The 27,565-nt window shown below is 42.9% G+C and overlaps 3 protein-coding genes across 3 annotated transcripts in view; 2 read left to right on the top strand and 1 right to left on the bottom strand.

Moving 5' to 3' along the window:
• Positions 1-632: 632 nt before the first annotated feature.
• shisa2b (shisa family member 2b) lies at positions 633-11,568 on the bottom strand. The gene is made up of 2 exons (XM_077554970.1): positions 10,845-11,568; positions 633-1,747 (listed from the first exon to the last, which is right to left on the bottom strand). The coding sequence occupies exons 1-2, from the start codon at positions 11,140-11,142 to the stop codon at positions 1,191-1,193; spliced, it is 855 nt and encodes a 284-aa protein (XP_077411096.1). The 5' UTR covers positions 11,143-11,568; the 3' UTR covers positions 633-1,190.
• A 1,020-nt stretch (positions 11,569-12,588) lies between these two features.
• On the top strand, positions 12,589-17,213 carry spice1 (spindle and centriole associated protein 1). Its single transcript, XM_077554815.1, has 16 exons — positions 12,589-13,003; positions 13,256-13,303; positions 13,400-13,537; positions 13,629-13,731; positions 13,832-13,929; positions 14,136-14,206; positions 14,283-14,398; positions 14,470-14,583; positions 14,660-14,916; positions 15,001-15,132; positions 15,223-15,331; positions 15,908-16,003; positions 16,085-16,386; positions 16,453-16,679; positions 16,857-16,920; positions 16,994-17,213. Exons 1-16 carry the CDS (start codon positions 12,902-12,904, stop codon positions 17,051-17,053), a joined length of 2,037 nt encoding a protein of 678 aa, XP_077410941.1. The 5' UTR covers positions 12,589-12,901; the 3' UTR covers positions 17,054-17,213.
• An 8-nt stretch (positions 17,214-17,221) lies between these two features.
• boc (BOC cell adhesion associated, oncogene regulated) overlaps positions 17,222-27,565 on the top strand; it is a 51,170-nt gene continuing 40,826 nt past the window's right edge. The window contains exons 1-4 of the mRNA XM_077554814.1: positions 17,222-17,364; positions 21,891-21,970; positions 22,388-22,438; positions 22,899-23,026. The gene's annotated coding sequence lies outside the window, so the exon portion shown is untranslated. The remainder of the gene's footprint in view (positions 17,365-21,890; positions 21,971-22,387; positions 22,439-22,898; positions 23,027-27,565) is intronic.

Raw genomic sequence — 27,565 nt, 5'->3', positions numbered from 1 at the left:
TGAAGAGTGTGGGTATCTTAAAAAAATTGGATTAGACTGTGCTAAAAGTGTGTGAAATTGTTTTGTCTTTTTTTAAAGGAGGTATGGATAGTAGAGGGGGTGCGCCAACTCTGTTGCGCTGTCGAACGTGGTTTGTAGCTTAAAAAATTGCGAAAGATTGCTCTAAATCTTTAGTTGAGAGTGAGTTTGGGGTAGGAGGGTGCGCCAAATCTGTTTTAGAAATACTTCTCTGAAAGTCTCCAAAAGTCTTTGCTTTGAATTTTCCGGGGTGCGTATGTGGTAAAAGAGGTGCGCTAACACTGACAGGATGTTGAAAGGGGTGCGCTATTTAAAAAGTTGGAACAGCCTGCCCTGCAAGTAACCAAGAGGCTTAGATTTATTTTTCTCTACAGGTGTGTATAGCTGATAGGGGGTGCGCCAACTCTGTTGAGATGCTAAAGGGGTTGCGTGGCTTTAAAATTTGTGAAATGCTTCTCTAAAAAGTATTCAAAAGCCAGGTTTGACTTTTTGAGTGATTTTGGAGTAGAGGGGGTGCGCCAGGGAGTGCAGATAATAATTGCTCTAAAAGTATCCATAATGCTTTTTTGTGTTTGTATTTTGATTGTCAAAGTAAGCAAACAAGATGCAGCAGCTCCCTGAAAATGACTTTTTTTATTTCGTTCCATGTTCATATTAAAAATGGCGCTAGCGCACCGCCAACGACACAAGTTGTTTTGCTGCAGATTATGCCGAGCGACTGCACATTCCTGCATTTTGAAGGCAACGGGCGACCGCTTGTTTTCTCGCCACACGCACTGAACTGTGCAAGTGTTAAATCCAGTAACCCACCTCGCGGGAGGGGGTGCGCAGGGGGGAGGGAGGGGTGGTGGTGGGGTGGGGGGGGTGTATCGTCTTCAAAGCGCCGCCGCGCCGTCCTTTGGGTGACGTCGGCGCTTTCTCACGCCGGGGTGGCGTCGGGGAAAAACAGTCTGGAGCGTCACGGTCGGCGCGCCGCGCTCACTTCATTAGCGTTTAAATAGTCTGCAGGGAGACCGTCTGCGCTTGCCATCGCGCACCTTACGAACCCGCGCACCATAAATCACCGCAGTCATCACCGGTATAAACACACAAATCTTGCAAAGTATTTTGGAGCCCACGTTTGTAAGCTGAGCTCGGCTTAACGGGGGTGGTGGGGGGTGCACCAGAACTCGTCACACAGTCACCGGAGGGTATTTCTGCTCACTGGCGACACTGGAGCCCCCAGCTTGAGGTGGGGGGCACGGGGACTGGAGGGGTCTATACCCGCCTTGGGTGGGGTCCAAAAAAGTGGGGGACACCGGATGGGCGTAGCCGATATACTGCGGATGCAAGAACTGTCCCTGGTGCGGCATGATCTGCGTGGCCTGCTGGCAGTTGAGAACCGAGAAGTTGGTGGGCATGTTGACGAAGACGCTGGCGTCGGGCGGCAGGCAGCAGGAGGCCTGCGCCCGCACCATGGGGGGTGCCGGGCGGGGGTTGGCGGACGGGGCGGACGAGCTGGACGAGGTCGCCGTGCTGGACTGGCGCGACGACGAGCCCCTGGAGGTGCCGGCGCTGGACATCATGGGGATGGTCTCCAGGAGGCGGCCCCCGGTGCCCGCCGCCGCCGCCGCCGCCAGCTCTTGTTTGGGGCGCAGGCAGCGGCAGCAGCACATGGCCACCACCGAGCCCACCAGGATGAAGGCCACGAAGACGGAACCCACGATGAGGAAGGGGACGTAGATGGGAACTGTGGAGGGGAAACCACAATGTTAAGTAAGAACCCCACATCGGTCTTGACAGGTGAGCGCTGATTGGCTGAGACAAGGACACAAAGCGCTTAAGAGTAAAAAGTGCGGCGGGATTTGCTTCCCAGGGAGCCTGAGACTCTCATTAGCACGTCTCCATTTTGTTTTGATCTCGTCTAATCCTCAGTGCCCCGCTGTGTCCCCGGTACTCCGAACAACATGTTATTGGGTACTTTGTCACGGCGCGGGTCATTTCCACATCATTTGGTCAATAACGGTAAAAACGTGCCCCAATGAGTCAATTTTACTGAGGAGTGTTTGAATTCTTGACAAATGGTATCATTCAAAAGGTAAATATTAGAAGTGTGAAGCGGCAAAAAAAATTTATCGTAATTTTTTGCATGACTTCAATAGTTAACTCATCACCAGAGGCGGAAAATCCAAGTCCAGAAAGTAAAAACCCTGCCGCAGTTTAGCTTTGGTCCCAAGTGCTTGTTTACCTGCTAGCAAGCTAGCAAGCTAGCATAAGGGGCTAAAGCTAAACGGTGGCAGGGTTTTTACTTTCTGGATCTGGATTTGCCACCTCTGCTCATCACTCTTTTATATCTATTCTAAATGTACAATACATTTTTTTTTCGAAGTTTCATACTCTTCACATAAAAGTGGAAAAAAACAAACTAATCAAACTAGTCATCGATACAGGAATTTCATAATAATTCATAAAATTGAGTTAAAATTAAAAAGATGTAATGTACTGTAAAAAAAAAAAACGTGTGATATTGATTTGTGTTGGTCATTTTCTGCCACTAGATGGCATAATTGCATTTGTTAGACGTCGGTGACAGCTCAGTGCATTTTTCTTTTAACATTAAGAGCTATCTAAATCTTTAACATGAAGTAACGTGAAATTCTGCAAATTTTAAAATTGTCAAATACAACTTGACCCCAGTCTCCACAAATATATGCATTATTGTTACATTTATTACTGCCAATTTTTGACGTGGAATTCCTCCAGTACAGGCTTTCTCAGTAACGGGCGTTAAAAAAAATTTGTAGCGTTAAAGGAACTTTAAATTAACTCAAAATTAACGCACTAATTTTGACACCCCTAGTAAATCTTTTGTCTCACTTATAAAGCCAAAATGTCCTTACCGTTATGTGTCCTAATAAAGGAAATTTCATTTACAAAATATTGTTTTTTTTCCTATTGATTCAAAAGCCTTCAAATATCTGCTTCGATTGGCCACGACGGAAGTCGGCTGCGACCACTCCCACTGCGGCGCACACCCTTCTACGAACTATTTTGAGTACTCTTTGACTGCCAAAAACGTTAAATAACGTTTAGTAAAATCCTATGGAGGAGTGCCAAAGACGTTAAAAGACGTTTGTTTCAAAACAGAGGTGAAACTAACTACAGTATTTTCTATTGTTGATTACTGAAAAACGGAATAAGGTAGAAACAAACTTTTTTTTTCTGATGAAAGATGAGAGTCCAATCTTTCATTTGGTAGTATGTGTGTTTCCATAGTCCAAACACATAATTTTCTATGGACCTTGAAAGATCAGTCAAAATGCTTAAAATCGGCTGGCACCCTTTTCTGAAAACGTCTGGCAGTCAAAGAGTTAAAAGGGTCTTTCCCAAATCTTTCTAACCGTCCCTTTAGATTTGGACACACCCAACCCGCCGTAAACACCCTGAAGAAACAACAAGCCAAAATAAAAATCCTTTTCGAGCGGCCTTTCCCCCCCCCCCCCAAAACTTTTTAAACTACGCACTGCACCCAGTTCAACATCCCGACAGTTGGCGCGCCGCCATCGACACTGAACAGCCGTAGAAAATAAATGCCAAAGTGGTTAGCATTCTTTTAAAGCAGCCTTTATAAAAGTCCAAACAAATCTTTTGGATACCGCGATGTGTACCTAATGAAGTGGCCAGTGAGTGTAAGCCAGGTAATTGTGTGTGTGTGTGTGTGCGTGTGGGGGGGGGGGGGGGGGGGGGACATTCTTGAGCCAGTTATTCCTGGCCGGACTTTGCAGCGCTTGGCCTGTGCTTAAAGAAAAGAAGGCATTCAGTGTCCAATGATTTAATGAAAATCAAAGAAGCGAGCCCGACTCGTCTGGCTGACTTTTATATCCAAAAGAGCAACCGGAGAGCGGCCGACCTTTGCCAGCTTCTCGAGGCCGCTGCAAATAAGCAGTGGGCAGTTGTTGCCTTTTCAAAAAAATCGGGGTCATCGTTACTAGCGTGTTTCTTGTTTGTTGTGAGAGTAGTTCAGCGGAGCAACAGAAAGGAAGACGCAAACCACAGAAGAAGAAGGATACTGTATTCATAAAGAAAGCATGGGCGTGCTTTGGGGGTGGGTTTTGTGGGGCACCACCCCCCCCCCCCCCCCCACTCTTTGTCAAAATATTTTTTGGGAGCATTTAAAAAAAAAAAAAGCTCGTTCGCGCTGGGCATTTAGCAAGCTTTGATAGCCATATCTTTTTCATTAGATTTTCTTTCTATTTTTACAACAACAACAAAAATACTTTACGTGTAATATTTTTCATGCCGTATTTTTCATGTTTTTTTCTAATATTTGCATTTTTTTAATCTCTCTTCTTAGTATTTTATCTTTTTCCATTCCATGTATTTTTATCTATATTTTCTACCTCTAATTTTGATACTATTGTACTTTTTTCTGGTTGCATCTACAATATATTAATATATTGTAATGTATTTTTTCTCATATTTTAATCACCTCTAAGCAAATTTTTGGTATATTTTGGTTTTTAAATTCTTTTTATGTCTTTTTTCCATCTAATATATCTTTCATGTAATATTTTTGTGCATGCTTAACTTTATGCAATAGTCTTAAATGTTTGTATTGGTTTTTTTTTTTTACTATCATTTGTGTATTTTATATTTTTTATGTATTTTTTTTTAAATTAATACGGATATTTTTCTCATCTTTGTCGTATATTTCTTTACTTATCTAATATTTTGTCATATATTTTTTGTTTATTTTATCGCATTTTGAACAATTTTCATCCAATTTTGTGAAATTTTGTATTTTAATTCAGCAATTCATATTTGATTTATGTATTTTTCATGTTTTGTCTTTCATTTCATACTAAAAAAAAATTCTCATATTTGCGTATTTTTTTCTAATATTTTGTCATGTGTTTCATTTTTTCTAAAATTGTTGTAATTTTTTTTAAATAGAATTTTGTACTTTTTTAAAAAAAAATTATGTATTTTTGTTATAATTAATTTCATGTAATGATGTATATTTAAATTTTGGACTTCTTTAAATATTAGTATTTTCATCTGGTATTTTTCTCAAATTCGCTTTCCTTGTAATACTCGCGCATTACAGCTTGGGCTGTAGCTGTACCCAATATAGTGTCCGTCATTTAGCAATATTGTGATCAAACTGACATTTATCACGAATGAGCCACTTTTACACAATTTCATCTTTGACGCAGTCTCGCCTTAACAGCGTGAACATTTCATTAACGATCCAAACATTAGCGTCCATGTTACGTCACAAGCGATTTCCTTGCGTTTTATCGTCCGTCCCCCCCGCGGGTCGGCAGTTATTTTCCATTCTGCGGGAGTGTTACAGGGCGTAACGTGGAGAGCGAGGGTACGAGCTCCAATTACCTTTTGTCCGCAGTCTCCCTCTTTTTTTTTTCTTTTTTTTTTTTCCTCTCAATGTCCATCAAAAGCAGAAAGGTATTAGCACAGATTACGGCATGTGAGGATTCGGACTTAAAAAGTAGGCGGGGATGCGAGATGAAGAGGAGGAGGAGGAAGAGGAGGAGGAGGACAGGTGACACCAAAGCCAGAAGTGAGGTGTCAACTTCTAAGATATCTCACCCGACACCTCTCTCCTAATAAACAGCTTCTCACAGAAACTCTTTCTATAAGTCTGTTATGGCTACACATATAGGAATAATGTCCCGGGGGGGGGGGGGGGGGTCACTGCCCTTTTTTCCTGTACTTATATGGGCGTCCTGTTTTCGCCCACTCTCATCCGACCACTTGTATTTTTTTTTATCAGGGTTTCCTACTTATGTTTTTACAATTTCACGTCCTTTCGCTGAGTTAGCACGAGCGCTAAAAAAAAAAAAGTCGCTCGCGAAACCGACACCTGACCGAGACGTTTTACGACCGGCGCTTCCAACACGTAGTACAATTTACACCATCCGTGACAGTTTTGCAAAACACGGATCGGTTCTTGGCCTGCTTGCTACACAGCCGATGGAAATGCGGAACTCCCGGAGCAGGCGTTTGTTTGCGCAAAGCCAGGGAAGATTTACTTGGGGTTGTTAAGCAGGTGGGGGCGAGATTGTAGGATCGAATGTTTCGGGGTGCCAGAAAACATTCGGTAGTGGGGGTGTTGTGGTTTTCACTTTTTACCGATCAAAAGTCGGCCCTTAGCACATTAGCATATCAAAAGTTTTTTTTTTTTTCTCGTGTCGATTTGAATTTGATGAATTGTCCTGTCCTAAATTGCCCCAATGCAAACTTTTTTTTATTACAAAAGATGCATTAGCATGTGAGTATCACCTCACCGGGTAACCTATCCATCTGTGCACGGTTTGGGTTCGGGCTCGACTAACCACCTACAGATGCCTGAACCATGAGGGAGATTTTCCCACCACTTTATAAGGTTAAAATTCACGTCACAGCTGATAAACGGACGCGGACTAAGTCTTTTCATGTCTACAAACTGAGATATAAAAAAAATGGATTTTTTCACACCTGTCGCCGCTTCACTTTTTGGAAACACGCGCCGCTCGAACCCACGCCCTGCGGGCATTCTCCCGTTGCCTGAACGCCACATGTTTTTCCTCCATGGCGGAGCACATTAATAACGTCCTGCCTGTTAGTCATCAAAGCCGCTCTGTGTATTCCTTGCCTTGAGTGATTAATAGCCTGTAAAGCGTAGGAAAATGGATAAAATGCAACTGGGCCTTGTACGGGGTAAGGAGGAGGAGGGGGGGGGGGGGTAAATATGTAAGGTTGGCCGGGAGCCAGCGGATGAAATGTATACAGCAGTTCCTGCAGTGATCGCAAATGAGGGTCAGATAAAAAGCTGGACAACCAGGATGCTCTTCTTCAGAATACGACCGCCATTTTGATTACATTGTCAGGGGTGCACAAGAAAGTAGATTTATTTCCTCCTGGAATTTTGGATGACAATAAAAATGCAAAAGTTTTTACACACTCCAGTTGAATGTCCACCGTGTCATAGTGAAATAACAGTTGTTATAAAAATCGGAACTCAAACTGTGTTAAAACAGCACAGTCAGCTTGTGAGCTGAATCATGTTGCAAAGTGAAGGGCCACCGTGTGCTAAAAAAAAAAAAAAAAAACGTCCACCCTGTCATAATGAAATATCATCTCATATGATAGAATAAAACCTTTCAGAAATTCAAATTAGATTCATTCAAACACTACAGTTAGCTTGTTAACTGTTGCCAAGTTAAGGTCCATGTGCTCAATAAATGCTAACATTACCCTTAAATGTCCACCCTGTCAGCAAGCTCGTTGATTTTGCTGTTTACATCTACATTGTCTGCTTGCAGTTAATTTATTGGGGGGCGCTTAACCGATATTCAATTCTAAGAGCATAACATTATACTTAAAACAAATGTCCACCCTGTCATAGTGAATTATCAACTGATGTAAAACCTTTCAAATTTGTATTGAAACTGTACAGTTAGCTTGCAAACTGTTGCCAGGAAAAGGTCCACCCTGCGCACACTAAATACTAACAAGAAAAATATGTCCACCCTGTCATTGTCCATCTTGTCAATAAAGTCACAAATTTGGCTGTTTACACCCATATTGTTTGCTTGCAATTAATTTATTGAAATGGTATTTATTTATATTCATTTCGAACAGCATAACAACTGCTTAAAACAAATGTCCACCCTGTCATAATGACATATCAACTGATGTAAAACCTTCCAGGAAATTCAAATTACATTCATTAGAACAGCATAGCTTGCTAACTGTCGTCAAGTTAAGGTCCACCATGCACTCACCAAATGCTAACATTACCCTTAAATGTCCACCCTGTCAGCAAGCTCATTGATTTAGCTGTTTACATGTACATTGTCGGCTTGCAGTTAATTTATTGGAGAGGAAAAAGGCGAGATCTTAACAGATATTCATTTCTAAGAGCATAACATCTACTTAAAACAAATGTCCACCCTGTCATAGTGAATTATCAACTTTTGTAAAACCTTTCAAATTTGTATTGAAACTGTACAGTTAGCTTGCAAACTGTTGCCAGGAAAAGGTCCACCCTGCGCACACTAAATACTAACATAAGAAAAATATGTCCACCCTGTCATTGTCCATCTTGTCAATTAAGTCACAAATTTGGCTGTTTACACCCATATTGTTTGCTTGCAATTAATTTTTTGAAATTGTATTTATTTATATTCATTTCGAACAGCATAACAACTGCTTAAAACAAATGTCCACCCTGTCATAATGACATATCAACTGATGTAAAACCTTCCAGGAAATTCAAATTACATTCATTAGAACAGCATAGCTTGCTAACTGTCGTCAAGTTAAGGTCCACCATGCACTCACCAAATGCTAACATTAGCCAAAAATGTCCACCCTGTCAGCAAGCTCACAGATTTTTGCATTTCGAACAGCATAACATCTACCAATGTGATATTTTAATTGAATCTCGTTGCCGCTATATAGTTATATGGTGATATCGACTCGCTTATCTGATGATTTGAGAAGGTGCGTATGTTTTAACGGCTGGAGCTGTCAGCACCTTTCGTCAGCTTGACTTGATTCCGGCAGCACCCGACAAAACGCTATTCTATTTTTAAAAGTGCACTTTAAGACCATTTGGAAGCCCCACGTAGCAGTTTTTTTTTTCTCTCTTCCCTGAGCTGTCTGCTTTGCAGCTGTTGCTGCCAACCTGCCGGCAGCTGATGCGCCTCTCGGCAAGGACGTGCTGTACACACCCACGGACCGCTTCATGGGAGGAAAGTGGAACCGTGTAATCACTCCAAATCCGATCTTAAGACCTCGTGAGAGTTAGTCAGTTTTTTCTCAATTCAGATGTATTTTGATACAACCTCCAGATGGCTTTTCAAAAATCGTCTGCAAATTTTTGGACCCCTCTTTGTGTCTTGCACTTAATTTGTAGGGTTAGTGCAGGATATGCACCAGCTCTGTCAGGGTATTGAATGGGAGCAAGTTTGTCCTTTAAGTAGCCAAAAGGCTTTTTTTTTTTAAGGGTGTGTGAAGGGTAATGGGGGTGCGCCAACTCTTTTCAGGATGTTACAAGGGAGTGTGTGGCTTAAAAAGTTTGTGAAAGTCTGTTCCAAAAGTAGTGAAAAGCTTGTTGTAGCTACTTTGAAGGGTGTGTATGCAGGGTAAGGGGTGCGCCAACTTTGTCGGGATGTTAAAGGGGGTGCGTTTGGTAAAGACTGCTCTTTGAGTATCCAGAAACCTGTTTTTTATTTATTTATTATTTTTTACAGAACGACCGATGCAGTGGGTTGACTCAGTAGGGATACTGAAGGGGGTGCGCAGCTGGAAAAATTGTAAGAGACACTCCTAAAAGTCTCTAATTTGACTTTTTTAGTGTCCATCTGGAGGGTAGAGGGGTGCGCCAACTTTGTTGGGACATTGCAGGGGGGTGTAGTTTGGCAAAGACTGCTCTTTGAGTATCCAGAAACCTCAGTTTTTACTTTTTTTAAAAAAAATTTTTACAGGATGACCAATGCAGTGCGTTGATACTGAAGGGGGTGCGCAGCTGAAAAATTTGTAAGAGACACTTGTAAAAGTCTCTAATTTGACTTTTTTAGTGTCCATCTAGAGGGTAGAGGGGTGCGCCAACTTTGTTGGGACATTGCAAGGGGGTGCGTTTGGTAAAGACTGCTCTTTGAGTATCGAGAAACCTCAGTTTTTATTCTTTTTTTTTTACAGAACGACCGATGCAGTGCGTTGACTCAGAAGGGATACTGAAGGGGGTGCGCAGCTGAAAAATTAGTAAGAGACACTTTTTAAAGTCTCTAATTGAACTTTTTTTAGTGTCCATCTGGAGGGTAGAGGGGTGCGCCAACTTTGTTGGGACATTGCAAGGGGTGCGTTTGGTAAAGACTGCTCTTTGAGTATCCAGAAACCTGTTTTTTATTTTTTATTACAGAACGACCGATGCAGTGCGTTGACTCAGTAGGGATACTGATGGGGGTGCGCAGCTGAAAAAATTGTAAGAGACACTTCTAAAAGTCTCTAATTTGACTTTTTTTAGTGCCCATCTGGAGGGTAGAGGGGTGCGCCAACTTTGTTGGGACATTGCAAGGGGGTGTAGTTTGGTAAAGACTGCTCTTTGAGTATCCAGAAACCTCAGTTTTTACTTTTTTTTACTTTTTATTTTTTTACAGGATGACCAATGCAGTGCGTTGATACTGAAGGGGGTGCGCAGCTGAAAAATTTGTAAGAGACACTTGTAAAAGTCTCTAATTTGACTTTTTTAGTGTCCATCTGGAGGGTAGAGGGGTGCGCCAACTTGTTGGGACATTGCAAGGGGGTGCGTTTGGTAAAGACTGCTCTTTGAGTATCCAGAAACCTCAGTTTTTATTTTTTATTTTTTTTTTTTTTACAGAACGACCGATGCAGTGCGTTGACTCAGAAGGGATACTGAAGGGGGTGCGCAGCTGAAAAATTAGTAAGAGACACTTTTTAAAGTCTCTAATTGGACTTTTTTTAGTGTCCATCTGGAGGGTAGAGGGGTACGCCAACTTTGTTGGGACGTTGCAAGGGGGTGTGTGGCTGAAAAAGTTTGAGGAAAAACTGCACTGAGTATCCAAAAAGCTTTGTTTTTACTTCTTTATAATAAAAAAAAATTTATAATGTCGAAGGGGTGCGCCGGCTCTAATATCATCTTGAAGTTGCAAAGTAAAATGGTAATTAGTTACTTCCTAATACCAGTAACAATTATGTAATGGTTTACATTTTAGAAATGACTTTCTAACCCTCTTTTTCAGCATCATACTCATTAGAGTCCTCCACTGATTTCCTTTCCCTGCGATGAATAAGATCTGAGTGCACATGCACGCTCGTACCTGCACCGGAGTCCTTCGCCTCCTTGTCCTCGGACCCGGGTTCCAGGGCCCGCCTGTCGTTGTCGCAGCTGCCCTGATCCAGTCGCGCGTCCGTGCTGGAGCAGCAGTACCTCAGCTCGCACTTCCCGCAGCAAATGATGGCGTCCACGCCGTCTATTTTCTCCGGGCACTGGAAGCCTTCCTTCCACGCTCCCTGGGCGTCGTGCCATCCGTGGCAGTACTCCCCGCTGGCCTGCACGTCGACGGTGACCAGGAGAAGGGTCAGGACCACGGCGCCCAGGAGTCCTCCGGCCCACATACTGCGGGCGACAGAAAGAAAGGCCCGCCGCTAGGATTCACTATGAGGGGAGCTGTGGCAATTAAGAAAAGGAGTTTTGCGCAACTTAAGCGCTGGCATTTGTTTGAGAATTCCTCTGCGTAATTTGCGTCTCCAAAAAATGACTCCACGCGTTTATCCTCCCAAAGATCAAGTTTAGTCCCCAGGTGCGAGTTTTCTGAAGTCACGCGTTAAATCCAGTCCGGGCAAAGAGTCGAGAAGTCTCCAATGTCCTCCCGTGTGGTCCTGCGACCGGCTGTTCCAAACGCGAGTGGCGCGCTTCGCATGTTGCTGGGGGCGTCCCGACGAGAACAGAGCACAAGTGAAGTCCAGGCTATGTCCTACTGGGTCAATCTGAGCTGATGCGCGCGCGGGACATCCTACTTTGCGTCACAAGCGGGGGGCGTGGAGAAAGTTTGAGATGACAGCTGGCCAGGTAAAATTGCACCAGACAACTCTTATTAACGGTTTCACCCTATAAAAGTCGCTCTTGTTGTTTTATTGAGATATTAAATTGTGAACATATATATTAAAATAATAACACTGTCTTCATTCGCTTCTTGTGTAACTTTCGAAGTAAATACAAATATCAATATGTTGGTTCGTGTCAGGGAGGTTTCAAACATTGCCATCTAGTGCACGAATGTGCTCATTTCACTTCGAATCATTATTGAAATTGTCTCACTTTGTAAAGAGCATTTTCGCTATTAAATATGTTCCATAAGCTACGTTGACAGTGTACCAGTATTTATGTGAAGTTAATTCTAGACGTTTTCAAGTAATAAGGTAAAAAAGTATCGTCAGATGCATCTGCAATGGCTACATTTCCCATCATGCTCTTGGTGCGAGGAAGGAGAAAGCACAATGTCTCACGAAAAAACAACATATTTTTAGCTAGTATCTTTATTATATACGTGTCTGTGTTTTCTATAAATGCGTATCATTTATTTTACATTTATTATGCACCGCACGTCCCAGAAGTGCAAATGCTTCTGGTTGGCCCAAATTACTACATTTCCCATAGTGCTCTTGGCGTCAAGAGGCGTCCATCGCAACGTGCAAAAAGTCACACAACAAACTGTGAAGGGAAAAATAGCTTGTATTTTGACTCGCTTCCGTTTCTGATACTCATGTCAGAGTTACTTTCTCCATTATTATTATTATTATTTAACGTACCCCCAAAATTACGAACGCTCAGTGGCTAATACTACATTTCCCATTATGCTCTCAGCGCAAGGATGTGACCGTCGTAACAAGTCATTTTCACACAAAAAGAAAAAGGCAAATAGAGTAGAAGCTAGCGAGTTGATCCGTTTGGGGGATTTAATTTGATACTTTAACAGCACTTGAGATATAAATTATTATGTTCACGGAAATGTAAAAAATATATATCAGCACCCACTTCCTGGTCGACAGTACTACATGTCCCATCATGCTCTTCGCGTACGTGATGCCAAGTACTGGGAAGTGGCGCGGGACGGTTGAAAAACTCACTCAACAAACCACGAAATACGCATTTCAAGCTAGCAACTTGACTGGCATTTCGAGGCGTATTTAACTTTTAGAACAACGCGACAGCTGTAAACCTAACGTCGGGGTTGTTTTACGTTTATTTTTCCAAATTACCGCTAACTTTAAATGTTAGCTTGCTTAAAACGTGAATGTGGCTGCCGGCGAACGCTAATGCTAACTCAGTGACATTCGTAACCCTACAAGCGTGTCAAATAGCACTTTTGCGAATATGTCATTCGCTAGAGGAGGATTTCGGACGCAAAACGGCAAGGGATTAAAAAAGCCCCTTCGTCCCAAGAAGACAGCACCTCCTCCCAAAAGAGAGTGGGTGGTGAGTAGTGCCACTTATTAAATCATACAACAAGGTTTTCAGTCAATAATGACGAGTAACCTGAATGTGTACGTAACGTAAGTAGGAACTCTACAGTCTGCCACGAACACCCTTACACGGCTATTACATTAAATGTATATAAGAACTCCTAGTCCATAAATATAAATCAAATAATCCAAATCATTAAGATATGTCGATTTGACTTGCTCTGTTGTGAATGTTGAACCTTCATTAGCAATGTTTGGGTTTCAGAGCACCGTCAGTGACCTCTCCGTGCACAAGCTGAGCCCCGCAGAGTTGGTAAATCTGGTTTAACTATCTTTAATGGTTTATTTTTAAGATATCGTCAAGCACGAAGACCTCTGCTAAAGATGTATCTTCTTGTTGTGTCCTCAGAACCATCGCCACGAGATCCACAAGTCGCACAACAAGGCCGCCGCTCAGTGGGAGCTACGAGAGAACGCACTGAAAGCTCGCCTCAGGCAGGCTCGATGTAGTCCTCTGGACAAAGCCAGTCAAGCAATCATGAGAGAGGTGTGGCATTATTTTAATATAGTACTGTACATATTTAAATATTTTTCTTTTCTTTTCTTTTTTTTATTAAATAAAAGTGTTTTGTTTGCAGGTGTTTTCTGACAAGCTGCTATTGCAGGATGTGCTGGCCCGCTCCGACAGAGCCTTGGCCGTAGTCAACGACCTGTTTGGCGACCCACCACGAAGGCAGACTGGTAGAATTATTAACATGCCACATTACCCCAATTTGAATTTGTATATTAATTTTTTTTGTATGTCTATTAAGTTTTTTTGTATGTCTATGTAATTCCGCAGCACATCCCAGCGTGACCGTGGCCCCAAACTTGGATTCTCCTCTTTTCCAGAGATCCACTGAGCTGTCATCATTCAATGACTCCATGTTGGATCAACAGGTTTCTGAGCAAAGTGTCCCAGTAGTGTTTGTACAACACACACACATGCGCTACTGAGGTCCAATCCAAAAAATGTTTGTCAATCAAAAATGTGTCCAAAATTCTTACAAATCAGTCATAGAAGTATTGGTCAAATTCACTTTTGAGGTGACACAAAAATCAGAAATATATATATATTCAAATGTCTGATATATGTTTATTTTCAGGCTGTCCTTGAAACAGAGGACAACTATTACTACAGCGATGAAGAGCCCACAGAGGGAAGAGTATTCCAGAGGTAATCACATCAATTAAATCGAAATGGGTAATTAAAGACAGACAATCACATAACTTTCTTTTTGCAATTATTGCAGTAAGATTAAGGTGAATAATAAGATGGGAGTGCTTCAGCGCCAAATAATTCGTCATGAGCGCAGATATACTAGTCCTCAAACTCCCTGCACACCAGCCAGACCACCACCCCAAATTGGTATAAAAAAAAATCTTAAATGTTGAATTTCAAATGTTCACATTTGAACTCATCCAGGTTTTCTTTTTAAGCTCTCAATGCCACAGCGGCAGTCCAACGTTTACGGTCAAGAAGCAGCTACTCAAAGGAAGCAGCTGAGGAGCCTTCCTTGCTGGTCTCGCAAGTCCTCAACCCTGATCAGTCAGGTAAGCAAAGAAACCACACCCTCTTGAAATGTTATATTCACCACACTGGTACACAAGTTGTGGCGGCGTTGTGCAGGCAGCTGTCACTCCGCCAGGACCAGGAAGCGCGCCTGCAAGACCGCCGAGCTGAACGGCAACGCCGCAGCCTCTCCTAGCGGGGAACCGTCGGGCCTGGGCCTGCTGCAGACCATGCTGGCCCAAGTGGAGCTGGACTTGGATTCCCTGTGTCCGCAAACGTCGGCGCGGAGCCAGCAACGGCCGGCACAAGGCCTCACTGGCTTCTCCGTGGCTTTGGTCTCCGCTCTGGCACGCCTCGTTAACCTCCTCAAAGATGTACCGTCCCAAAAACAAGGCTTCACGTAACATACTTAACGTTTCTTGGAGATGACTCAAATCTGTCTTTTTTTTTTTCCTTAGCGAGAACACGACGTGGAGAATACGAATGAGGAGAGACGAAAGCTTGAGGGGAAGCTGAGAGAGCAACGAAGCTTGATTGACGCTCTCACTGCAGAGACCATGACTCTAAGAGAGGAGACCTCCGTGCTGAAGGTGAGATGTGGTGGGCCGGCAGTTCAGACACACAAACAAAAAACATCCCCTTTTTATGCACACGAGTCAATTTTTTGATCTCATTTGCAGGCAGAGTTGGAGCAGCGCACAGCAGAACTGGAGAGGAAACTGGACTCGGTGGTGTCGGCAATGGCGACGCAAATCAACCAACCCCAACGCTCTGATGTCATCGCTGCAGGTTCTTATTTTGTGTGTTGTATTTCAATTTGTATATGGCAAAGTTGTGATATGGAAAAACAACAGCCATAGGTTTATGGGAATGAAGTTGAAATATTCCCAGAATTATGTTTTTTTTTTAAAATCAAGATTTTACAAGACATATTAAAGGAATATACTTGTCATTTCTAATAATAAAGTCAAAATATATATATTTTTTAGTAATTTAAAGGGATAAAGTCAAACTAATGCAAGCAAAAATGTGCACATTTTAGAAAAAAGTATGTAAATTATAATTAAATAATTTTTTCCCATATGAAAAGTACATAAAGATTTTTTTTTTTTAAATCTAAATAAAAGGTCTTAGAGGTTAAATGCAAATAAATGTCTTGAACTTAGAAGTAAGTATAACAACTGGTCGTACTTGGGCAGTCATTCATTCGCATACCACTAGAGGGAGCCCTTGTACTGACACTGCACTGAGAAACTGGTCTAATTAATGCATTCCAATGCAAGGGCTGTCAGAAAATGTGCCCTTTCCAAAGATAAGTTGGACTGCTCAATTTGGTGTTTCTAATGAGGTGTCGTGCCTGTACAGTTCAACAGCCTGTTGCCGAGCGACCGCCAGTTTCCGTGTCTCCCGCCATTCGACTCCCCTCACCTGGACAGGGAGATTCCTGGCAGACAAATCCTGGTAGCCTCATGCATTAGTTTACTACGAGTACCATGTACCAGTTAGTTAAAAAAAAAAAAAAAAAAAAACATTTTCCTACAGAACTTGATCAGGGTGCCCACAACCTGCCGAGAGCCCACAGCTCAGTGTCCAGTCTTCCCCTCACGTCGCGGCTTCCTCCCGGGGCCTTGGAGGCGGAGATCGCCCATCTCTGCCGACTCCGAGACGTGATCAGTACCCAGCTTAGCCATGTCCAGTGCGTCAGAGGGTCGCCTAGAAGCGGCAGCGCAGAGCAGAAGGGCTCGGGTTCCGGCAGTACAGGTGGAGTGACACCTGACAGGACGTCGTCGCAGCCTGAGAGCACTGCCAGGCTGAGTCAACACGTCGACCAAGTGAACCATCAGGTGATGGCCCCTAAAAGTTATTTGGCATCTCTTCACCAAAACTAAAATCTTTTTCCCATTGTTTAGGGGACTCCGAATAACAACGGCGTAAGTAGCGTGCAGCAGCGCCTCCTGGAGCTCACCAGGCAAAGCGCAGCAGCCAGAGGACGATTGCTGGACCTCATTGAGCAGCAGAAACAGACGCTTTCCGTCAGAGTGTCTCCGTCTGGCTCCCCCGTGCCCGCCTCGGCCTTCAGTCCACGACCATCAGGTAGCACTGATGGGTCCCACCTGGTTCCGACAGACAACAGACGGTGAGTTGGAAAATTCAACGGGACATAATTGTGAAAAGTTGACTTTTACAAAAAAAAAATTTTTTTTTCACAAACTTCTGTACAATTACTTGTAGTTGTAATGTGTCTCCGAGCCAAGCCATTCAGAATTGATGACATTCATAATTGTGATTTGGGTGTTTCTAAAAATCCTTATAGCTCAGCTGGTTCGCATATGTATTCTCGGCATTATGAAGAGGCGCAGAGGGATGGAAGCGCACGGGTGAATAAACACACAAATGCAATAGATGTGTTTATGCTGCTGCAAAAATAAACGTGTCGTCGTTCCTTCACAGCAAACAGACAAGCGGCAAGCACAGGACGGCTGGTTCGCTCTCGCCACTCATGTTCAATGACAAGAAGAGGACTTTTTAAAAATGTCGTAATTAAATCAGTTTTTAACTATTAATATGGTTATTAAAGCGGGATTTCCAAGGTTAGACGCAAAGGTCGTTTTTCTTTGATTGCCATTTGTTCCACTTTCATCAAATAAATCATTGTCTTTGTTGTACTGTTTTCAGTTGACGAGTTGTCTCATTTTAACGTGGTGGCTTTTTGCAGCATGCTGTGACAACCGATAGTGAAGACATCTCAAGTGCGTGCAGGGAGTCAGGAGAAGATGCAGTGCAGTACAAAGCCAGTAGGTGGCAACATGGACTCACTCTGAGTAAGTGTAGTACAAAGCTCGTTTTTTTTGGGGTGGGGGGCACTTGAACTCCTGTTAAATTGATTATGTACAAAATTTATTTTCAACAAATCTGTGCAAAATATTTTATTTAAAAAATACATTTCAATTAATCCATTCGCTAAAAAAAAAAAACCTGCAAAATTAATACTGTACAACAAATATTCTAAACCACGTTAAGGAACAAAGCGACCACATTTTATAATGCTGTGATCAGTTTTTTTTTTTAATTGTAAAATTAATCTGCTCTGTCTGTATTCTAAAAGTTCAAGAATCCCGCGCTACAACTTTAAATACACTTACTCCATGTAATGAAATCACAAGGAGTAAATAAATAAATGGGGGTTGCGGGGGGTGGCAGGCCAGAGCTCATTGTGACCGGACGAGTACGTGAAGGGCGAGGGTGAATGGGGATTAACCCCACCCGAGTGCTTTTCAATGCACCCTCCTTCCCCAATCACCACAGGGACTCTGGACTTTTCTCATGCGATCGACCATAAGAAAACATTTTATCTTTACATTGGATTTTGTTTACAAATAAACGCACAAATGCGTCATAATGAAGTCAAATAATAGCATCTACATTATGTAACATCAATTGGATTTAAAACTCAATAGGGGTCAAACTTGCAAGTTGCAATGATATATGTGGGGTGAATGGGGGGTAGCTTACTAGCTTTCATCAATTCATTTCCACATGCCCCCACTTCACCCCTGTGAAGGAGGTGCAAGTCACTCTGCTAAACACACACACTTTGCCGAGATTCAGAGAACACGTTGCGTTAGTCTTTTTGTCAAAGGATTACATTTTGGACATCATGTGCTATATTAATAGTTAGTGAACATTTAGGCAGTACATTATTACGTTGAAAAACATGGAAAAGTTCATGTAGGTATTAAAGCAAAAAAAGATGCTTATTAAAATACAGTATTTGTAGCCTGACTAGATTAAAAGTATTAAATAACTTCAAATAAAATACATTTGCTAGCAACGTAAATATTTAAAAATGAGCATGGACCTAAAGTGTCTGAAAATTGACAAATAAATAGTGAAGCCGGTTAAACGCAAATTAATGACATTTGTCAAAAATCTTGAAAAAAATGGTTCGTCGTTCTGCCACTAGGGGGAGACATGACAACAAAAGCCTTTTTTGGGGTCTCTTGGAGCTGATTTTGAACTTTCAAATCTCATTTAAAACAGCAATGTCGTTTTTTTTATGATTAGTTAAGTTACCACACGATATGCTTTAAACAAAACACACACACTTGCTTGAACGAACTGCTTGAGAATATCTCAAGGTTGGATTCAGAATGGAATGTTTAGTGGAGTGTGTGCTTTGGTATTTGTGCGCGTGTGCCTGTGTGTGCAGGCGTGCCCTCTGCAGCTGTGCAACGTTCTGATCTGAAGCGGCCCATTGCTTGCTGTGAAAATATTATCGCAAGTGTTTATTATTGCTTTGGCGTGAAACAGTGGGAGTGTTGTATGTGCGTGGACTCTACGTGTGCGGAGGGCCAGCATTCGGGGTCGGGGAGGGGCGTAGTATCTGTTTCCCACCGGCCAGCCCCCGGCCTGTGGCCCATTGCACCCTGGGTAATGGGGAGGCCTTTTGGAGTTGATTAGTTCCGGCTGGATCCCAGATAGAGTTCTGACAGCCAGGAGAAACGATCTCTCAGCATGAAACACACACACACACACACTGCATCACCATCACCCCAATACCCCCCTACACGCATACACATGCCTGTCAGACACAATGGGACCGAGAAGGGGAAGGGCTTTTTAAACAACTCCAACTCACCCTTCTATCACTTTTTTTTTTTTTTTTTTTTTTTTGCATCTTTTATTTTGAAGTCCAGAGACACTTTGAATCTTTGAAATCTAATCGGTTAAGTTGGTGCGCTTGTTTTATTGACCTGCCAGTGGTCATGTAGGTATTCACTTTTCAAAAATGATACAAATGGGGTAGCCCAGTTTGAGAAGCCTCCTTTACGCAGCCCATGATGGATGCTTGGATCAGCCCCATTGAATGTTTAGAGTGTGTTTACCGCGGGACAAAACGCGGCCTCCAGCGTGTCGGACACCTGTGGCCCGCTCTGGCATCCGTCACACGCATTCCGAAAAAAAAAAAAAAAAGAGCGTCATTCACACACACACGTTCCCGCTGCGATTCTAGCTCCCCCATCACCATCCCCGACACTTCTCTCTCAGCCTCCCCCCACTGAGATGTGCGCTTTCTCTCTCTTTCTCCACACTTAATTGATTAAGGGCCGTTTTCATAAATCAATTTGGGATGCACATCAGTCAGCCATGAAAAGACAGAACCCCCCCCCTCCCCCCTTCCTACACTCCACTTCTTCTTCTTCCAGCACCTCTCCCTGTGAGCACTGTTATTAATCTACCTCAGCATGCCCTGCCACTCTCACTTACAAACACACTCTCAGAGCTGTGGAGTTTGTTTTCTTTGGCTTTGTAACATGAAATATGCAAATTGAGGAGCTGGGAGGGGCACAGTGACACACACTTTCCATCCAGGGTTACACACCAGTTTTGTTTTTTTATACTTAAAACCTAAAAAAATAAATATATATTATTTACATTTATTACACTAGTACATTTATTTGGTTCGTTCCATTTAATGGGATTACGATTCGATTTGAATATGATTCGGCTCGTTTCGAGAAGGTATGACATCACATCATGAGTTTCTTGTTGAAAGTAGGCCATCATTTTGCAACATGAATTAACTTGTCAATATTGCAAACGTGGCATTTCCTTCTAGGAGGCTATCAAAGATGAAGAAGTGTATTTGTAGCTTTTGATATGTTAAACAAAATGTAAAAGCTCAAACTATTCATGTTAACTAAATTCAAAGAAACCAATAACATCAAACCAATTTATACTGATTTATCACTTTTAGATCAGGCCATCAGCTGGTTCATTATTTCCATGTGCCCAACCAGAGGTGGCAAATCCAAGTCCAGAAAGTAAAAACCATGTCACAGTTTGGCCTTAGCCCTGATGCTAACTAGCTAGCTCCCTAGCAGGTAAACGAGCTAGCTAGGGAGCTTTAGCCCCAGGTGCTAGCTAGGTGCCATGGTGCTCGTTTACCTGCTAGGGAGCTAACTAGCTAGCTGGGTAGCGTCAAGGGTTAAAGCCAAACTGTGGCAGGGTTTTTACTTTCAGGTGCTAGCTTGTTAGCTCCCTAGCTAGCTCCCATGGTGCTCGTTTACCTGCTAGGGAGCTAGCTAGCTAGCTAGCATCAGGGCTAAGGCCAAACTGTGGCAGGGTATTTACTTTCTGGACCTGGATTTGCCACCTCTGGTACCAACATACTTGCATCTTTTAAATGAAAAAAAAAGAAGAAGTTCTGATTCACCACTAATATACAGATATATATTGTAGATATATACACACCCAAAAATTCTGTGTAAATGAGACTGACAGTACATTCTCGCCATATGGGTGACATAAACCGCTGCTGTGGTCGAGCAAATTATACACGCCTAGAAATGACTAAAATAAACACACGCTTTGAATGTTAGCTTAACCTGTTGCTGTGCGAGGCAGCATTGTACTCCACAGTCTCCATTTTGCTGCAGTGTTCCATTTTCTTGCTGAGCCACTGACCACTATAGAGGGCCATCTCAATTTCTTTTGTCATTTTGCATGGGGTGATTTTAAGTTGAAGTTGCATTTTCTGTAGTGAATTGTCACAATAGTTCTCCGTTTTTCCTCAGTTGCTGTCACTTGAAGGTACCCTGCGTTCTGAATTTAAAACTGAACGTATTACAAAACATCAGCTCTGTTTGTGATTACGTGGCTCGATTTGTCATTATCATCGCTGTCATCTTTTTCTCCCCCTCACTTGGAAGCCGCCGCTGCCGTAGTGGATGTTTCGACACAAACGTAACCATGACACCACCCTGTCTTATTAAAAGAGCCGCGTGCCAAGTTGCAATGCATTCTGGGAGCCATGCAACAGCTGCAAGTGATATGGCTGATTTTTCTTCCCTCCCCAACTCCCCTCCTGCCCAATCTTTCCTCAGTCTGGATTTTCTTACACTTTGCCCTTTTTCTGTCTCACTTTCCCCTTCATCTTGATCTTTTGTTCTTTCTCTCCCCCCATCCCCTCAAATGCCTCCCTTGTACCCCGTCGCTCCACTTTTGACTTGTTTCTCATTCCATTCCCCATCCCTCCATATTTGCCCCCCCCCCCCCTCTCTCGGAACTGCGGGGGTGTTGGCTTTAGTGGTAGTGAAAGCGGCGTTTCCTTTGAAAACAGTTTGTCTTAATGAGAAAGCGGGGTTGGGGGGGGTCACAGCTGAAGCCAATTGCGGCCTTTTCCTGTCTGAGGTGCCGCTGGACCAGGTCAAGCTCAGGGTCATGCTGGGCCGTCGCTCCGGCTGGGTCCTGGTGCCGGTTCTGAATCGCTGCCAGCGCGCGCGCGTGTGTGTGTGTGTGTGTGTGTGTTAAGAAAAGAAGGGCACATCTGTTTCTGATCCCCCAGAATGCCTTGCGCTCCAGAACCGGAGGTGCTGGTTGTGCCTGTAGAAGCTTGAGGGCGGAGTTGGGAGGCAGTACACAGGGGTGAGTGAACAGTCACATGCATGTTTTGCCCTTTTCTGTCACAAAAAGACATGAAGAGCGATGAATAAACGCCTCATTCGCTGGTGCCTTGAGATACGAGCAACCTGGCTTACAAGTTTTTTGAGATATAAGCCGTTGTTAGCTTGGCTTAGCTAATGCTAACATTGGCAAGGATTAGCATGTGTCTGTTATAATCCGTTAAACAACGGAATTGTACCCAAACACAAACGTACAGTATGTAGACAGCTTTTAACTTATGGCTAATGCTAACATAGGCAATTAGCATCTATGTGGCTGTGTTATGATTCTTTAAGCAACATATATTTGAACATAAACACACGTAGACAGACAACAGTAATCAATGTCATACACTATTTTTTATCCTCTGCGACTAAATGAATACCACTTGAGTTCTAGGCAGGACACGCCCCACTGCAATATGATTGGCTGCTGCATCCAGGCAGGAAGGTAAGTGTGTTGAATTGAATGCCCTTATAAAGGCGGAGTTTGTAGTGGTAAAACTGCTAGCCTCACGTCTATAATCCCCCACTCGAGTCCCAGAGCCCCCTCGTTAGCGTACTTGAGCGCGTTTCTCGAACATAGCCATTCATAATGACGTAAATATGAAAGTGTGTCACCGTGATTGTCAAAATGGCAGCGCAGGCAACACCATGCTAGCATTAGCACTGTAAACAAGCCGACGTTAGCAACATTGCTAGCATGACTCATTCATAATGGTGTGTTACGATAACATATGTTATCAGTTCAAAGGTTTGTTTTGGGGAATGTACAATCAAATAAAAATCAAAAAGTGGTTCTGATTTTGACTTAAAAATATATATATATATTTTTTTAAATTGTGAAGTATTTGCTCTTGTACACCACTTTAAATGAGATAGCAATTTGTCATTTTGCTGCTATCTTGTAGTGACGAAGCAACTCCAAGTGGTTTTCCAGCAGTGGAGAGGAGACGGTGACCTGGCAGCTGTTTTCGCTCTTCTCAACCTTGACAAATTCCCTCAGCTTCTCCTCCTTTTCCCCTCGACCTTCCAGAAGGTAAGCCGCAGATGAAACGTCGAGTCGCTCTTTGAAGCGAGACCGTAAAACAGACGCATATTAACGAGCGTACCTAACGAGCTACAGCAGGAGCCTCCCGCAGCCGCGTCGCTGTTTTGTTGGCCATGTTTGCTCCCAACTTATGGGAAAAGCACGATGGTGTAGCGGTTAGCGCGTCAGCATCACATTTCTGAGGTTCTGGGCTCGAGTCCTGCCTTCCTGTGTGGGGTTTGTTTTTTCGCGCCATTGATTCTAAATTGTCCATAAGTGTGAATGCGAGTGTGATTGGCCCGGAGGTTAAATTAATTCTTCCTTTTTCTTAAAAAAATGAGGAAAGTGGAATGATTAATCTTGTCTGTTCCCGTCTGTTTTTGTTTTATGCAGCATCTTTTTCTCACACGCACACTTTCCAAGCCTGACATGCACAATCATACACACTTGCTCGCAGCTCGGCACACCTGAGCCAATAAAGCCCCGCGTCATTTTGCCAGGAAAAGCAATTTCATTCCCTCCATCCTGCCCCCTTTCCATTTCACTCCCCGAGGCCTGAAAACCTGCCCCTGTACTTAACTTCTCCCAAAACTTCTGAACACTAGTATGTCCACCTCACCCCCCCCCCCACCCCCGTAGAGTTTTTTTTTTTTTACAAGGCCTGTCATCCTTGCCAGGGCCGTAAAAAAACACATCTGGAATCACACTCTGCACTCCCCTTCTACCCGACCCTCCCTCTCTCCTCTCACACACACACACACAAGCAGAAGCATACACACTCCCATAACAAACTACAAACTGAAATAACACCAGTGGCCTAAAGTGAGACGTTCCTAATGAGAGCCGGAGAGGAGGAGTGTGTCCGTCATTGTTTGTCCGTGTGTGCGTGTTGCTGGCACCGACTCAGTGAAACCCGACGCGGCCTCGTCGACCGCCCGCCCACGCAGGCCGGGGCCATTTTGGATTGGGCCCATTCCCGTCCCTCCCCGGGAGCTCGCTGTCTCACGGTCTGAAGCGTGACTATATATACATTTAATAAGGGCCTTTGCGGCGCCGTAATGGGCACTTGGGCCCGGGCTACGGCCCGCGCCGGTCGGGATGCGTCGGCGGCAGATACAAGGAGCGAAAAGGGAGGAGTGCAATTGATTCACACCTCGAAAAAATCGTCACTTTGTGTGCTTTAGCAGGAAGAAACTTTCACGAACATGAATAAATGTTATGGCGGTGAATGAGTTAACATTGCATCACAGTCAAACGGTCCTGGGTTCCAATCTCAATTCTTCAGGCGTATTTTCCATTAATTGTTGCTTCCCGAAATCCTTTTTGACAGTATGTAAAAAAAAAAAAAAAAAACAACAACCTCCAACTCATTCTTCCTGAAAGGGATCCAGTCTTGGATAATAGACGGCTCCAAAACCACCCAGAAATCTGGCTGTTCTTTCTGTTCTTTTTTTTTTCTTAATTTTTTTTACGTGCAACCTAATCAGAGCGAGGGGTTAGCGGTGGACGCAGCAATGAAGTGAAAGACACGGAACAGCTTCCCGGCCTGAGATTGGGTTGCATTTGGAGCGTCTAACCGGCAACATGTGCCGCTTGTACTGGGCACACACCATCAATGCTCACATTTACTGTATTTGTAGGAGTGTGTCTGTGTGTGTGTGTTTCATTGAGAGACGAGAATAAGGGGGCGAGCGGGGGGGTGGGTGGTTTCTGCGGTAGGTGACCCCACAGGTCTGCCAGTGGAACACTCTGCCAGAACCTTTTATTGTTTTTTTTTTCTGTTGAGAGCAGGGTGCTGGAGGAGGAATATGAATGTGTATGTGTGTACTGAGGCGGTCTATTAGAATAGAACTGAATAAGCTTTTCTTAGTGCCGCAATTGGGAAATTTGGTATTTTCTGTGACAAAATCGACAGCAGCAACAGATAAGAATGACAACATAATTTTTTTTTAGAGCTGTCAAAATTAGTTGATTAATCGACAAGTAATCAATTATCTAGTTTAGCCATTTTTATTTATTTAAAATGGTCCAAATCTTTTGATTTCAGCATATCAACAAGTAATTGTTTACTGATTTCTGTTGTGCTTCATCACAGAAGTTTAGGAAATGACCAAATCGGTAACATAGTATAACATCAACCCCCCCCCCCTGTTTTTTAATCACTATATAAATACAAAGTATGAAATAACCACTAATCACTGGTTAATAAATAGCAATCAGGGGATTTTTTTATATATATACACTTAAATGCAAAATTAAAATGCGATTATGCGAAAACCTGATTAGTTGACTAATCGATATAATAAAATAAATATATGAGAGAAAATTCTGATTCTTTGTAAATAGCGTCTTTATTGTTCTTATTGAACAAATGAAAAAATGAAAATCAACTTCAATCAACTTTTGTTTCATATTTGACACATCGGGTCACAATCAATGCTTAAAATCCATACATTTTTGATTGTCAAAATATAATATTAAACAGACATATCAAACATATTAGTATTTCCAAAAATCTGAAAGATTTCCCACTATTAATTAATATGTATAGGTGTCTCTCCTTTCTTAATCCTGCAAGGTCGCTGGAAAAGCCATCAGCTGGGTGATACTGCCCTCTAATGGATTATCCTTGCAATGCATGTGTCAGATCATATACGTCAGGGTTTTAAGGGGAAAACAAATTATACTCATGAAATAGAGGGCTCAAAATGTCTTGTATTTAATATGATACGTTTGACTTTATAGGGTTAATCGATTCTAAAAATATTCGATAGTGACAGCAAGAAGTTTTTGTTTTTTTTAAACCTTTATATGTGCAACAAGAAATGCCAATCTAAAGGGAGGTCTAGTATATTATTTTGAATTGCCATTTATTTTATTTATTTTTTTGTACAGCACTTTGCTCCATCTGTGGCTATTTAAAGAAAGTTGCGTCGAGTTCTCGAACTGGTGCTGAACTGCAGTCGGAGTCTGAAAAACGTCTTTCCCAGGAGGCAATTTCGCAACACTGATCCAATGTCAGTGGGAGAGCCAAAAGCAAGGAAATGATATGCGTACAATTTTTTATTTTTTTTTTACAAAAGCCTAAGCTGTCAAACGATAATGGCCTCACTTCTGTCTGATTGATACTTGAAACGAAACGGATAAATGGAAGTGTATAGGGACTTTTGGGACAAAATGGCTGCCCACTGAGATGGATAAAAATGGGTGGATTCTGCTGTGTAATTGATATTCCATAAACACAATATTAATCAGAATGTCGTGTTTGGGGCCACAAACAACATGGATATAATTGAAAAGAAAATTTGGGGTTTGACTTCCATTTTTAATGAGGTGTGTACACAGAGAACAATAACTTGTTTCTTGCCATTCCCTTTTCCTTTCTCTTTTTTTTTCTTTTCTTTTTCTTCCTTGTTCCTCTCCCTCTCTCCTCAACCTCGCTGGCTTTGATTGCAAATCCCCCCCCCCACCCCCAAAAAAATCACTCTTCCTCCCTCCATCGCTGGGCCTCCGGCCATCTTTCTGGAGCGGTTTCCTGAGTCTGCCCAGATTAATGAGTGTATAAGTCAGTGTGTGTGTGTGTGTGTGTGTGTGTGTGAGAGAGAGAGAGCGAGGGGAAAAAAAGGGTGGATGAATGCCTTACCACACCACAAATTGTGTGTGTGTGTGTGTGTGTGTTGGGGGTGGGTTGATCTGCGGCCTCCAAACCAAACTTTTTATTTTGCGGATTTTCCTCGCAGTCGAAATCGGATTGGATTTTGCCATCTTGCCCCCCCCCCCCCCCAATCACCACAAGTCACCGTGATTGCAATCAGGAAACAAAAGTGAGCGTGGCAACCTTTGACCCCTCGCCCGTAAGGAGGTCAGAGGATGGAAAAGCTTCACCGCCGAGACGCTTTAGCGTGTAGATGCTGAAAACACAATCGCAAGTGATTAAACCAACTAAAAATAATCCACTGATTAGAGCCACATGTTGAATTGATGACGTGTGTGTGTGTGTGGTCACAAAAAGGGAGGCCAGCAGAGGCCGCTTCGAATCAAAGCAACGGAGAAAAAAAACAGTTTGTCTTCTCTCTGAGCTCTGATAATACCGCCACGTGAGTCCCCTTCGCGCCGCGTTTGTTTATTCTCACAACTCACTCACACAAAAAAACGCACCGCGACGTCAACACGCCGCACAAACGTCTTCGCGCGGACTCGCTCACACGTGGACATAAACATGAGACCCCCCCTCCCTCTCTCATAGTCGGTGGGGGTCTCATAATGGCCAGGTGGTTTCAGTTAGGGTGCACTCGCATGAAAGCAGACGAAAAATCAAAATAAATGTGTTTTCTTAGTCAGGTACTTGCTTTGCGTCCACTCAGGAACAGCTGAAATCAGTCAAGAGATTATGATTGTTGTTTATTTGAGTTTTGAAAGCTTCTTTTCAGCAAAGGTGGTTTAATTGAATTATCGTTGGGATTTGGAGTAGATTAACATACAACTTTAAAGGGGACTTATTATGTAATTTTTTTTTGCATGCAAATAGTTGATTCCCATTTGAAATAT

Source organism: Vanacampus margaritifer, chromosome 20, assembly GCF_051991255.1.
Source record: "Vanacampus margaritifer isolate UIUO_Vmar chromosome 20, RoL_Vmar_1.0, whole genome shotgun sequence".
Taxonomy (NCBI): Eukaryota; Metazoa; Chordata; class Actinopteri; order Syngnathiformes; family Syngnathidae; genus Vanacampus; species Vanacampus margaritifer.
The sequence above is the reverse complement of the archived record's forward strand: the minus strand, read 5'-3'. Positions and strand labels throughout refer to the sequence as shown.